Consider the following 15,114-nt stretch of genomic DNA (forward strand, 5'->3'; position numbering starts at 1 on the left):
CAAACAACAGTTTTTTCATTTCGTAACTGGGTGATTCTCATGAAACATGAAATTCACTGTCCCTTGCTCCAAAATCTAATACTATTATACTAAAAAGCATTGCTGTTAGTATTTTAAAATGACTTTGCACTAGCATTGAATGTTTTGTATACTTAAAAAATTTAATTGAATATCAAAGTGTCATTTTCCTGGCATGTCCCAAACAATATTTCCAATAATAACTAGCTTCAAAACTTCCTACACATTTTTCAAAATCTAATTTTTCTTATCTTATCCTATGTAAGCATTTCTGGAATATACGCAGAGGGTATTGTTTACTAAAACTTCGCTTAAAATAATTTTTTCTGTCAATAATTTGTTTGTCCCATGAAAATCTGTCATTTTCCTGGCTACTTTTATTTAGTGATTTATAACCAAAATAGATAGCGCCAGGATTCAATATCTTATGTTAATAGATTGATTAGATATCCTCCTATCTGAGCATGTCTTGTTGCATGAATAAAGAACCAATTTTCTGGCTCAAAATCTATTTCAAAAAATTTTTCAATGAGAGTAGGTTTTTATGCTGTCATTTTTTTGGCTTCTTGAAATAATTAATAACAAAAACTACATAGATTTATCTGAGTTATTTTAAGAAATACTGTTGCTTTCTGCAGAATATAACCGTCTTTGGCCAAAATATTAAACTAAAGTAAAGTTATATGCTATAAAATAGCGAATTTGTCATTATCCTGGCTGTCATTTTCCTGACTTATGAATGCCTGAACATTGAAGTGTTACCAGAAATTCTTTTTAACTGCTAATACTGTAAAGAGGGAAAGCGAATATTAACCTAATACCAAGTTTATGTATGTTTGTAATATGCTTGGATGTAAGTTATTTATTTATTTAATGATTGATTATTATATACAATTTTATTCTATACATATCAGCAACAAAATTTTTTTTGTTTCTTTCTACAGTGGATAAAAAGAATTAATTTAAGCAATTTATGGTCCATCTAACATATAGGCTTAAGTTGAGTTACTTACTATTAACTTAAAATGACTGTTTTTTAAACTTCTAAGGTAATATGTCATTTTCCTGGCATTCAAGATTTGGTGAATTTCTATTTTTTTTTTTTTTTTTCTAGAGCAAATGTCAAAAAACTACACTGCTGTCTATAAGATATTTATAAGTGTAGCTAAAGAAGTATACAAAAAAAAATTTAGATTATTTTGAAGACTTCAAATTTGAAGAAATTTTTTGGTCCGAATTGTCATGTTTTGTGAGAATCATCCAACTACAATTTGCCGTATCAATTTACCATGTGTTGGCGCCTCTATCGGCTTTGGCTTCGTTTATCTTTTCATTTGGCGAAAAGAAGAGCTCTTGTTGTTTTTGTTTTTGATATCGTCGGACGTCTTCAAATGGCGTCATTCATCGTTTGTTAATAAATTGTTAAATAGTTATCGTTTATACTTAATCAATCGTAATATACAGTCCGCATATCGACCCCCTCAACATGTTCCTGTCTACCCGGAATTCAAACCTGATATAATTTGAAAATAACAATTTTGATCAACTTTCGTTTTCGTTTCGTCATAACTTCGTTTTTAGATTTCGTTTTGATACATTTTTGATTTGCAAAAATGACTGACACTGAGGAACAATATGAAAAGAGCTTAAAACAATTGAATCGTCGTCGTGGTAGCTCTAAAAGCAAAATAACTAGGTTGGAAAGCTTTATTTCTACAAATGGAAATGAGGCTGATTGTCTCGAACTGCAATCTCGTATCGATAGTATAGGATTAATTCTTCAAGAAATTGAACTTTTAAAACTGGATTATTATTCAATTTTGAAGGATGAAGAATTAGAAGCTTATCAATCCCATTTTGATGAAATGGAAGAACAAATAGAATCTTGCAAGGTAAGCTTACAAAGACTTTTTCATTCAAGAAGTTCTAATATTTCTCATTTGCATAACAATGAACAATTAAGTACTAGTAAAATAAATGTTAAATTGCCTGATATTTGCTTGCCTTGTTTTGATGGAAAAATCGAAAATTGGAATAACTTTAAGCTTCAATTTGATAGTTTGATAACTGAAAATCAGTCTTTAAATTGCATGCAGAAATTGTTTTATTTACGTTCAGCTTTAAAAGGTGACGCTAAATATATTGAAACGCCAGAAGATACTTTTGAATCCTTGATGAAAATCCTAAAAGAAAGATTTGAAAATACTCGTTTAATTGTAAACAATTATATCTCGAACATTTTGAATTTTGAAAAAGTTTCTGTAGAATCTTATAAAGAATTGAGACATTTAATTGATACTTTAAATAAAAGTTTAAGAGGTTTAAAATTAATGAAATTGGAAAGTAATGATCTTGTTGAACAATTAATAATTAACATAACTGTTCAAAAATTGGATAAGGAAAGTCGCAAACAGTATGAAATGAGTTTAACTTCTACTGAACTTCCAAAATTCAATACCTTTATGGAATTTATTCAAAAAAGATGTCAAACATTAGAAAATCTTCAGGGAAACCAATTTTTTGTGAATAAAGCTAAGAATATTCAACATCAAAACAAAGCACGCAACTTTGTTGTGAAATCGAATTGCAATAAATGCCATTTGTGTTCAAAGGACCATTTAATTTACAACTGTCCCTCTTTTTTAAAAATGTCACCAATTCTCAGATTTGATGTTGTTAAGAAAAATAATCTGTGCATTAATTGTTTAAATGCATCACATAAACTGAATTCCTGTCCATCCAAATTTACATGCAAATTCTGTCAAGCTAAGCATAATTCCTTATTGCATCGCAAGGAAAATAATTTTCGCCAAACGGAGATTCATTCGGAATCTCTAATAGAGCAAGAATCACAGGCGCCAGTCTGTAATCCAACTTCTCAGGACATAAATAATGTTTCAAATGATAATTTAATATCTCATGTGTTCGCTACTACAAACACTTGTAGAAATAAAAACATAATTCTCGCAACGGCTCTAGCTTGGATTTGGAATCCTGTGAGTAACTGTTTCGTTCAAGGACGTTTATTGTTGGATAGTGGAAGTATGGTAAATATTATGACTTCGGATTTCGCAAACAAAATCGAATTGAAAAGAGAAAGAATAAATATTCCAATAAGTGGGTTAGGAGGAAATGAAACAAATGTTAAATATAAATTGAATGCTCTTGTTTCTAATAAAGATTCATCGTTTTCGCTTCGTACTGAATTTTTAGTAGTCAATAAAATTACGGATTTAATTCCATCTAACACTTTGAATTTACATAACATTGTTATTCCCAATCATTTAATATTAGCTGATCCCTCTTTCGCTAAGGCTGGAAAAATTGATATGATCTTAGGTGCTGAACATTTTTTTGAAATCATTAAAGAAAATAAATATCGCACTTCAGAAAACTTAACATTTCAAGATTCTGTTTTTGGTTTTATTGCTGGTGGTTCATATGAATCCAAAAACCCCAAACATTATTGTAATTTAGTTTATCGTGCAGAAAACATTGAAAATAGCATTAAGAAATTTTGGGAAATTGAAGAAATAGATAATTCCCGAATTTTGAGTGATGAAGAAGCATTTTGCGAAAGTCACTTTCAAAAGAATCATAAAAGAGTAGAAAGCGGTCGTTACATGGTCAAAATGCCTATTCGTGAGGAAGCGCTGGAAACTATAGGAGAATCTCGTTATTTAGCTCAGAAACGCTTGAATCAGACAGTGAGAAGATTGAATACCAATCCTGAAATGAAGAAACTTTATTGTGAATTCATAAATGAATACTAAAATTTAAGTCATATGGAAAAGGTTGTAGATGATGTTTCACCTTCTTTATCATATTATATGCCACATCATGGCATTTTTCGCCCGGACAAAACTTCTACAAAACTAAGAGTCGTATTTAATGCCTCTACGCCTACATCGACAGGACAAAGCTTAAATGACATATTGCTAACCGGAGAAGTGAAAGAAAACGTTTTTGATTTGATTGTTCGATTTCGAAAACACAAGATTGCCTTAACAGCTGATATTAGGAAGATGTTTCGTCAAATATTAATCGATCCGTCTCAAAGAGATTTATTGAGAATTTTGTGGAAAACTCAAGAAGACGAAGTGCCTACAGTATTCAGAATGAAAACAATTACGTATGGAACAAAAAACGCTCCATTTCTGGCCATTAGAACATTGAAGCAGTTAGCGATGGATGAACAGTTGAATTACCCTCTTGCTTCAGAAGTTGTTCTTTCTGATTTATACATGGACGATGTAGTTACTGGATCAACAGATCTTGAATCGGCTTTAGAGTTAAAGACTCAATTAGTAAAAATGTTTGATAGTTGTGGCATGACCTTGCACAAATGGAACTCGAATTCCAGGGACTTGATCAATGACAGCAACTTTAACGAAGAATTCTCTTTCGAGACTGAAGAATCTACTAAAACACTAGGTATAATTTGGCAACCGGGACAATACAAGTTCACTTTCCAAGTATGCGTGTCCCAGCAATCAACCTATACCAAACGAGATGTATTGTCAGTCATTGCTAGGTTGTATGATCCAATTGGCTTTCTTGGACCCGTCATCAGTAGAGCTAAGATGATGCTTCAAAAACTTTGGACTCAAAACCTTAATTGGGATGACACTTTGCCGGATCACATTGCTCTAGAATGGAATCGTTTTGTCAGTAACCTGAAAGCTTTAGAGAACATTCGAATCGACAGATATGTTCTAACCTCTAAAGTTAGGAAAATTGCTCTCGTTGGATTTGCTGATGCTTCCACTTTGGCGTACGGAGCTGTGATATATCTTCATCCTGACAGTTCTAACTCTGCCTTTAAAATCCTAGCCAGTAAATCTAGAATTGCACCTCTAAAAACAATATCCGTACCTCGTTTGGAGTTATGTGCATGCCTTTTGCTTGCTAAGTTAGTTCAAAAGGTTATAGCTGCTTTAAGAATGGATATCAAAGAGGTCACTTTATTTTCAGACTCTACCATCGCATTGGCTTGGATTAACTCTTCTCCGCACCAATTAAAAACATTTGTTGGAAATCGTGTATCCAAAATTCAAACACTTTCAAATAATTTTCACTGGAGACATATACCATCTGAGGAGAATCCTGCTGACTTGATTTCGCGAGGAATCGATCCTTCCGAACTGGTGTCACTGGACTTGTGGTTCTCTGGACCATCGAATTTAGACATTCAACCAACAGATCAACAATTCATTGAAAATTTGAACAGTGAACTTTATGAGCTTGAACTTAAAAAATCATCGAATATAACTCTTACTTTGTCTTCCAACTCAGACTTTGTTAATAGTTTTCTCACTTTAAGTAATAATTTTGTAAAACTAATTCGTATTTTGAGTTACATTTATAGGTTCATTTCTAATTGTCGGAAACAGGAAAGGATGTTTGGTCCCATCACTAGAGAGGAACTTCAGCATGCAAAGCTTTCTCTAGTAAAGTTAGTACAGGTAATTGTATTTAGGAAGGAGATACATGCATTAAAAAATAAAAAAAGATTGAAAGACAGCCACGTAAGTAATTTAAATCCTTTTCTTGATTCTAATGGTTTGGTTAGAGTAGGGGGCAGAATAAACAATTCGAATTTATCTTATGATCAAAAGCACCCATTGCTAATTCCAAGAGATCATAAAATAACTACTTTAATTTTCCAGTATTTTCATTTAAAAAATTTGCATGTTGGTGCGCAAACTTTGCTTCATTGTGTTAGACAAGAGTTTTGGCCCCTAAATGGTAGGAACACTGCTCGAAAAATCGTTCACGATTACATAACATGTTTCAAAGTCAAACCTAAGATAGAACAGCAAATTATGGCTTCTTTACCGAAAGAAAGAGTTACCATAAGCCCCCCTTTTTCAAAAACTGGCACCGATTTATGCGGTCCCTTTCTTATTAAATATAAAAATCAGCGGAAGGGAATCTTAAACAAAATCTATGTTGTAATTTTTGTATGCTTAATTACTCGTGCCATTCATTTGGAAATAGTAAGTGATTTGACAGCAGAAGCATTAATTGCCACCCTTAAAAGGTTTTTCGCGAGAAGAGGTTTGCCTTCTATTATATTTTCCGATAATGCCACAAATTATACTGGTGCTCAATCTGAATTGAGAAAATTGCATGATCTTGTTAAAAATTCAGAAAATCTTGCTTCTTATTTATCCCATGAATTCGTTGTTTGGAAATTTATTCCTCCCAGATCGCCAAATTTTGGTGGCATTTGGGAGGCGGGAGTTAAATCTTTTAAGCACCATTTGAAAAGAACTATTGGAAACTCTAAATTAACATTAGAGGAATTTTTAACGGTTCTAAACCAAATTGAAGGTGTATTAAACAGTAGACCACTTTTTCCCCTTTCTTCGGACCCCAATGATTTTGAGACCCTAACTCCCAGTCATTTTTTAATTGGGCGACCCATAAACAGTATTCCAGAATTTCCTGTTGCAGACATTCCTGATAATCGACTCTCTCGGTGGCAAAGGATACAAAAAATCAATCAAACTATTTGGAAAAAATGGTCAAGAGATTATCTAAATAATTTACAGCAAAGAAGTAAATGGTTATTCGAAAAAAACAATGTTAAACCAGGAACACTAGTTTTAATTAAAGAAGATAATCTACCCCTTTGTTCATGGATTATTGGTCGTATCCACGAGGTTATCCCAGGAAATGATGGAAAAATTCGAGTTGTTATTGTAAAAACTGCACAAGGTTTCTTTAAACGCAGCATATCAAATATATGCGTTTTACCTATCAATGAGCCTACTAGTAATTAGTTTACATGTTTATTTTTTTTTCATTGTTGTCATAAAGAATGTGATTGTATGCATTTAGTTTGCTTTTGAAAAATATTATGTTATTTGGTTATTTAGTCATAAATTTGTCACTTTTTTTGTCATTTGCATTATAAATTGTCATTTATTGTTGTATATGTATTTGTTTGAAATGGATATTTCAAAGCCGGGCGGTATGTTGGCGGCTCTATCGGCTTTGGCTTCGTTTATCTTTTCATTTGGCGAAAAGAAGAGCTCTTGTTGTTTTTGTTTTTGATATCGTCGGACGTCTTCAAATGGCGTCATTCATCGTTTGTTAATAAATTGTTAAATAGTTATCGTTTATACTTAATCAATCGTAATATACAGTCCGCATATCGACCCCCTCAACACCATGTCTGTCACATGCCGATTAATAAATGTTACATATGATCAGAAAAAAACATTTTCAGAGATTTCCTGCACTTGAGAAAATCAGCTTCAGAATATCAATAAAAATAGTTTAGAACTGTTTACAAGAGAACTTTTTTTCTTCATTAAGAAGTGCCTAATTTAAGGACTACGTAGAGTAAGTTAATTCTTTATTCTCAGGGTAGACGATAATGTAGAGAGCCCTAAAGATGATCACTGGCTTTAAAATCAATCAAAATAACTAAAATAAAACGAAAGAAGGTAGAAATTCGGAAGCTAATGCTTTTTGCTCAAGAAAATAGCTTTTTTTTTTCAAACCAATATTCAAAGTTATAAGTTCTTCAACAGGTGGCGCTGAGGACAAGAACTACAAAACAAGCGTTTTAAAATAATCACCGTTTGTAGTAACAACGTTATGCAGCATAAGAATAAATGTAACAGTTGTCCATGCAGAAATTTTAGTTGAAATGACCTGACGTGCAATTGTTTTGTAGTTTTAAACAGTCATGAGAGCCATATATATCTGCCATATAAATTTTTTAACTAATTTTTGGTAAAAATAATTTAGTTCGCAAGCATTTTTACATTTCAGTCTCCTTCCGATTTTCTTCCACAAATGTTTCAATTCATCAATCATTTTTAAAACACCCTGTGTGCTCTCACTCAAAGAAATTCGATTTTATTCAAAAATCCATTTAACTTCTTCTACTACTAGAAGATTTTTCAATTAGAAGAATATATGTCCAATTTTTAGAGAAATATAGTTTAAAACAAACATATTTTTCAGTCGTTTATAATACGTGTAGCCTTAATACCAAAACTATAAGAACAGATTTTTTATAAATAATCAGTATTCAATTAACGCATTGAGAAAATCACTGAGAAGGAAAAAAAAAATTTTTTTCTTTATAAGTTTCATGATTTCCGCGGCTTCTTTTGGAAGATCAGTGATGCTGAAATTTATAAAAGCTAAAGAAAAACACATTTACCAATCTTGCTGTTTGTACGTGAACTGATTTCATTCCCGTCTAATGAATGGTCGAACCATATTTCAAAATTGTCTTTACCGAGTTACACCCAAAAAAGTCCTCGGTCTTTAAAATTTATAAGCTGGCACACCCTGTCTGATAAGAAGAAGTACGTGAAATATTTCTCTAAAAAACAAATAAAACATTAAATTTGTAAATAAATTTTCTACTTTAACTAGTTTATTCTACATTTATCGCTCCTACAAATTAAAAATCATAACCTTTGTAATCTTGTTCAGCATGATGCATACTTTTCACATTACATTAATCCACTTAATTTTAATTTTCTGTTAAAAATTTTATTGCTATACAATTTTATTACAAATGGAATCGCAAATCCTGGTGATGGACCGTGGTAGATTAATCATAGGTCAAAATGCCCCTGTCATCTTGTTGTAAAAACGTACGCTCTGTGGTTTAACTTTCCATGTAAGGCAAATATCCATCAAAAGCTTCTTCAAGAAGTCAAGCTTGTCCCAATGTTCGATGTAGAACTTTCCTTGTGCCTTCTGGGTTGTGCAAAAAATCACAGAATAGCACACTTATAAAATAGGTCGGCTGTTCAACAGCTGTTATAAAATAAAATAAAATAAAATAAAATATATTGTGAGTACAATACTAAAACTAGATTACTCAGTCTTTTGCAAGTTGTGTATGCATTTTTTATAGTTAGGTTACCTAACTGCAGTTTTAAAATGCAGCAATTAACGATATTAAGAAACTAGAGGTAAGCGTTAGAACCATTCTACTCTTAAAAGAAAACAGGTGTCTTAGATTTATCTAATTTTTATACTATATCCACGGCGTAGCATTACTACACCAACTAACAAAATGAACTCAAACAAACATAGATTATATACAGGGTGCGGCAACAACAAAAAAAACATCGGACAAAGTTATTGCATCATGGAATAAAATCTAAGCAATTTCTTTAAAATCTGTGTTCATTTCCTTTTGTCTACCTTTTTAATTATAAAATATTTTATAATATATATATTAGTTTACGCTTTTTTTTTTTTACAATATTAATCAAAATATTTGTTATTTTAAAGTTGTTAAAGCAAGGAAAACGGCAGTGTGAAATCATTCATTTGCTCTGTACATTTAGACACATTGATTTGGTGGGAATGGGATAGATTGAAAGTAGAAGACTTGCGGCTCATTGTTGAAAATTTCAATAAACATTTGTAAATTTGCATCGCTACAAAAGAAGGCCACTTAGAAATCGTTTAAATTTATTTTTCAGTAAAAGTCTACTCTTATTATTATTTGTTATATTTTCGTAATTTATTTATTTGTTATTGTTGCTTCTAATGCTACTTGCCAATACCATCAAAACCAAGCGAATTTAAGGCAAAGGTTGCTTTTCATGTTTTAAGTGGCGCCCTCTATGGCCAAAAATACAACTTCAGCCACACACACGTCACAGCCAGTTTATAGGGCGGGCTCATTCACACATCCATTAATTCCTCCACAGATCGTAATTTTGACCTGAACCGGAGAGCGATCAATCTCCAATTCAGTACCCCCAATGGTAGGTTTTTTTAAATGGGAACGTGGAGGACTTTGTTACCCGACAGATTTAACATGCGCCAGTCACAGGGCTGCCACTGGATGAAAACAAGAAAAATAGTTGCTTTAGTTGCATCATATATGAAAAAAAGTCTCCTAAATAGTCTCAAAGATATATAAAATAATTGCTAACATCATACCCTCCTCTAATATAATTTTAATTATTTGTGCTGTAATAGCATAAAATTCAAATAACATGCATTTAGATACTCATATTTTATAAAAAATGTACATTTATTTGTGGATTTTCCAACAATATATTCTTTCACACTACGCATAAAAACAGGGAATTTTATTTTTATCTGTTACAGAACAGTTGAATTTGAATTTCCTTTCTCGGTTCTAATTTGCAGTTGCTTAGTTTAGACACTAAAAAAAAAATATTGCAATTTAATTCCGTTTTATTTTGTTTATTTTTCATAATTGACACATTTCCAAATTTTAATGCTTATCAAAAAAATTACAATCACAACTCGACAAAACGAATATCACCTTGTACCTTTTTTTCTATTCTAAATAGCTCTAAAAAAATAACACATTTTCTGTAATTAAAGACAATTTTTGCTACTTCGTTCAAATTAAAAGAGGGGAAAAAATTTAATCCTCATAGATATTACATTAGCTTTCTGAAGCAGGAGGAGCATTCATGTAGTGCGAATTCCATCAGTCTGATTGGTTAAATATGTCTGCTATGCTTTTGACATCAAACAGTGAGAAATAATAAAGTTAGGATAAAACGAAAGCGCGGCAAAAAAAAAGTGGGGGTATGGGGAAACTCATGAAGTTATTCTTCATTTTAGTCGCTTTGCCTTAAAAAAGTCGCCGATTTTACGCAAATCATTGCAAATTAGTTGTTTTTACTCATATTTCTACTAAAATAGTCGCCATAGTTGCTATTGCTTTAAAATAGTCGTTTTAGTCGCCTTTTTAGTCTCCAATGGCAGCCCTGCAGTCACCATTTACTACGCGGAGAGTTTTCTGTCAGTGGGGATCGAACTCACGATCTATTAGGCATAAGCCTAATTCCCAACCAACCAGGCTACCCCGGCCTATACTTTATTTTACAAACGTCGTTGAACAGCCGGAGCAAATTTGGGTTTAATATGTTCAATTTAGGTTACTAATGTTCAACTACTACCGTAGGCTTATAATTTTGAACCCAGTCCAGAAGACCAAGGAACTACTGGTCGATCAAGTATTGGGAGAAATTTACCTTCGTGGAAAACTTTTTGATGGAACTAACCCGCATTTGCGTGACATAGAAAGGAAAGTCACAAAAACCTCCCATGCCTAGCCTTACGGCAAGAAGACTGTTACCCATCATCAATGAGGATATTTTACGTCAGTACTGTGGTCGGTGTGAGCCGGGTGCGGAATTCGTATCGAATAGCAATGCTAAAAAATCTGTTAATCCAAATACTTTCTTAATTAAACAATAACAGGTTATAAAATAAAGTTAAAAAATTTAAACGTTAAAAATATCATTATTTTTGCAAACACATTCAACTCATACATTCAAGTCTCTAAGACATTTTGAACTAATATGAGATAAAAATATTTTTTAAAAAATCATTTTCTATTATATACATTGAATTTATTTTTAAATAATGTATTTTCTTTGGGTTAAATTGTTATTATGCCGTTTTTTAACAAACTAAACTTACTGGAAATGTCACCTCGAATGAATTAAATCCGTCTTAAACAATCTTTCAAGAAATTAGTTTTTAGCATCGATAAATTCTCACAGAATTACATTTTAACAAAATATTAATAACAAATGCATAAAAAGTATTATTAGTAAGGTAACATACAAGGATTGTGATTTGTAGAACTTTCAATGTTTATTTTTATTTTTTACATAAATGCAAAGAAAGCAAGAAAGGAAATATAAAAAGAAAAAAAAATCTTAAATAGAAAAAAAAGAGTGAAATTTTAAAAAATTTTAAAAGAAAAATTAAAAATCAGCCAAAATTTAAAAAAAATCAATAATAACGAAAAAATATAATATTGTCATCAGCTCACACGATTATATCCACAAAAATAGCGCTTTCTAATGATGTTTTCTTTGAAGATAAAATATTGAGAAAAAATAGAAAATAATAAAGATTAATAACAAGAGAAGAAGAAAAATATTGTATTTATTGTAACAAATACTGTATTAATATAGCCAAAGCAAAATTTATCAATACAATAGTGTGAGGAACACTCAAAAAATTTAAATGAAAATAGAACACATTAAGTAAAAAATATATATGAAATAAATCATATCAAGCAAAAAAAAAAGAAAAGAAAATGTAAAGAAAATACGTAACAAAACACGAAAGGAAATCTATAAGGCGAAGAGCGAATTCAAATGAACTTACGCGTAACGGAATCTTTCAAGAATGATTTAAAATATTTTTGTACTAAGATTGCCAGGTTACAAAATATGAAATCAGAAGCGAAAAGAAAGTGATCTCTTACGGCACGTTCTTACTGCAATACTGAAACGCGTTTAACTTGTTAGTTACCTTGGATTGGATGAATGTGCGCAAGGTAATAATATTGTATTGGATAATTTAAAGTTTATAAATAATAAGGTTGATATTTAATTTTAACAATTTTAGTAAATTAAAAAAGAAACATGATTTGCTCATTTTGCCCTAATCTTTAACAGGCGCTAAATTATTATTACTGTGGAAATCTATAAAAATAGACTCAAAGAGCAGTGCCCGTAACACATGAAATTAGAAAACGGAATTAAAAACGGAAACAAAATGAAAACGAAAGTAAGATTATAGTAGACGTGCTAAAGCTGCATTAAATATGATCTCTAAAACATAGCACTATAAAGACAAAAAAGATAAAAATAAAAGAGAGAAAAAAGAAGAAAATTAATAAGTTTTATTATACAGATAGATAGATATTCAAAAATTTTAAAACAAAATTTCAAATAAAAACATTGGAAACCGAAGACCGTTATGGAAAAAAAAGTAACAAAACTGCGTAATTTAAGACTATTTTAAAACTTAATTCCAAAATGACATTATATCGAACAAATTACTATGATAACATATTTAACCCTTGCCATCAACACTAAGATCCAAAATAAACATATGAACAATTAATAAAACAATTTCTTTCAATGTCCAAAATACTTTAAAAGAATAATAATAATGATAAAAACTAACATTTCAGGCATCCCCTCATGTTTTTCTATCCCCCTTGAAAAAAGGAGTGTCGACTTGAGCGATTTGTGCCCCCAAGCTCTACAGAACCTGTAATTACAAATCTGTGGTGAATTGTAGATCTTGAGATAGACTTCGCTTAGAAATAAGCAAAACCGTTAAAAAGAAAAATAACATCGCCAGCCCTAAGGTAATTGTTAGAATTCTGCTCTTGTAGTTCGAAATGGCTTCGATTATTTTTTGGTACAACATTTCACCAGAGGCTACGGTAAATATTGAAATGTTACCCCGCAGTTTTGAATCAAAATGAAGCTTTTATGAATAGTTAATGAAACTATCGTTTATTATCGACTCTTAATTTCAGAAAAGAATCTTATTTTTGTTACTTTCCTTTTTTGTATTTTTATTTTACTTGTATGGCAATCAGGGCAGACAGCTGGAAAAAATGTTGTTTTTTTTATTCTTTTCGGAATGCAAATCAAAGAATGGAGTAGAATTCTCTTTATTTTTAAAAATAAAATGGACTTTAATTGAAAGTGATTTTATATTTTTAAAAGTTTAAATTTTGCTGTTGTAGCTTCATAGGAGATTTAATGAACAGTATGCAACGATTATACATGATATAATGATTAAATATGATACAACGATTACATATGATATAACGAACAACATAGAGCAGCGGTAACTCAATGGTTGAGGCAATGAGCTGCCCCTATGACGTACTGGAGTTCCATCCGCTGTGGCGACTTGTAACGCTTCTAGTTTCAGATTGTTGGATACCAATTTCAATAGGAAATAAAGGCGGCTGGTGTGCAATGCTGACCACACTGCCATTCATCATGGCGTTAGTCACAAAATTGTAAAGCCGTAATGTTCATTATTCCTTGTTCTACAACGGGCTATTGCGAAAATGCTTGATATAACAATAGAAGATTTTTTTTTTTACTTTGAAAATGTCTGCAGTGCAGTTTGTACTACCAAAAAAATTGTAAATTGTGACCAAAATATTAGAAAAAATTTTATATACTTATGTTCTTTTGGTTATATATAGGACTTGAGAATTAATAGATAGAAAAATATAGCATCGAACAGACGTAGATGGGGTAAATTGACTGAGACGGCCTTGCCGGTAATCGGCTGTTGTGCCTAGGAAAAAGAGGAAGAATGCTATATTAAGTTTTTTCTCTCTAAGAAATAAATATTTTCATTTTTTGCAGAACATATCGTAATCGAATCTTTTAATTTGGTATCAATAGATTCGAAACAATGGGGCAAAAAGGCTCTCAAGATAGCAAAAGGCTTTCTCCTCAACCTCACAAATCAGTTAAAATACTTCATAAGAAACTTTATTTTGATGAACTAAATTACTTTTATGATTCTTTACTTTGATGAAGTATAATAGTATCAATATTTAGCAGTAAAATTAAATCTATTAAAAGTTCAGTTTGTATGTGGATACTCTTTTATTTAGAATTTTCTTATTTCTTAGCCAATTTTTCAATTATTTTTGTTTTGTTTAAATTATTTCGTTAAAGTAACTCCATGTGACAGGGTACTGCGGCACACAATGCAATTTCATTGGGATATATATCAAGGTCAAAGCTTGTTGGAGTATATGTTTTGATCAAACATATTTAGACGCTCTTTCTTTTTAATAGATCTTAAAATTTGAAATAAAAATGCTACTTATTTACTAAAAACACAGATTTATTACAAATAATAATATGAAACGTTTATCAGAGATATATTTATTATTTTTCACGCTTAAATTTCATAAAAATCGTGAGACAATATTCAAAGCCCCTTTTTTATGGTACACTGGTTGGTACATATTCTTTCTGAATTAATTATAACTATAATTTTAAAGAATAAAAAATGTGCAAACTTTATGAATCATTTTTGTCAAAATTTGGGTTACAAAACACAAAAATCATCTTATCTTTCCCAAATCTATTTTCCAGATCTATATTCCGATTGCTATCCACCTATGATATTTTCCATTTTATTTTTAACAAAAAATGAACCAGGTGAAATCAACCAATAAAGGGAAAAAATCGAGGCTCAATATTAGTTTTATACAAGCAAATAACAACCGTTTAGTTCAGTGGTTTCCAACTGGCGGCCCCGGGGGCC

The 15,114-nt window shown here is 31.1% G+C and overlaps 3 protein-coding genes across 3 annotated transcripts in view; 2 read left to right on the forward strand and 1 right to left on the reverse strand.

The window, feature by feature from the left end:
- Positions 1 to 338: 338 nt before the first annotated feature.
- The window catches only part of LOC107453923 (lisH domain-containing protein ARMC9), a 126,152-nt gene continuing 111,376 nt past the window's right edge, over positions 339 to 15,114 (reverse strand). Inside the window, exon 25 of the mRNA XM_087165763.1 lies at positions 339 to 1,282. The gene's annotated coding sequence lies outside the window, so the exon portion shown is untranslated. The remainder of the gene's footprint in view (positions 1,283 to 15,114) is intronic.
- Positions 1,632 to 3,791, forward strand: LOC147808004 (uncharacterized). Its single transcript, XM_087166819.1, has one exon. The coding sequence runs from the start codon at positions 1,632 to 1,634 to the stop codon at positions 3,789 to 3,791; it is 2,160 nt and encodes a 719-aa protein (XP_087022945.1).
- On the forward strand, positions 3,804 to 6,806 carry LOC147808005 (uncharacterized). Its single transcript, XM_087166820.1, has 2 exons — positions 3,804 to 5,340; positions 6,019 to 6,806. Exons 1-2 carry the CDS (start codon positions 3,804 to 3,806, stop codon positions 6,804 to 6,806), a joined length of 2,325 nt encoding a protein of 774 aa, XP_087022946.1.

This window comes from Parasteatoda tepidariorum, chromosome 6 (assembly GCF_982258835.1).
Source record: "Parasteatoda tepidariorum strain Cologne lab strain chromosome 6, Ptep-v5.0, whole genome shotgun sequence".
NCBI classification, from domain to species: Eukaryota; Metazoa; Arthropoda; class Arachnida; order Araneae; family Theridiidae; genus Parasteatoda; species Parasteatoda tepidariorum.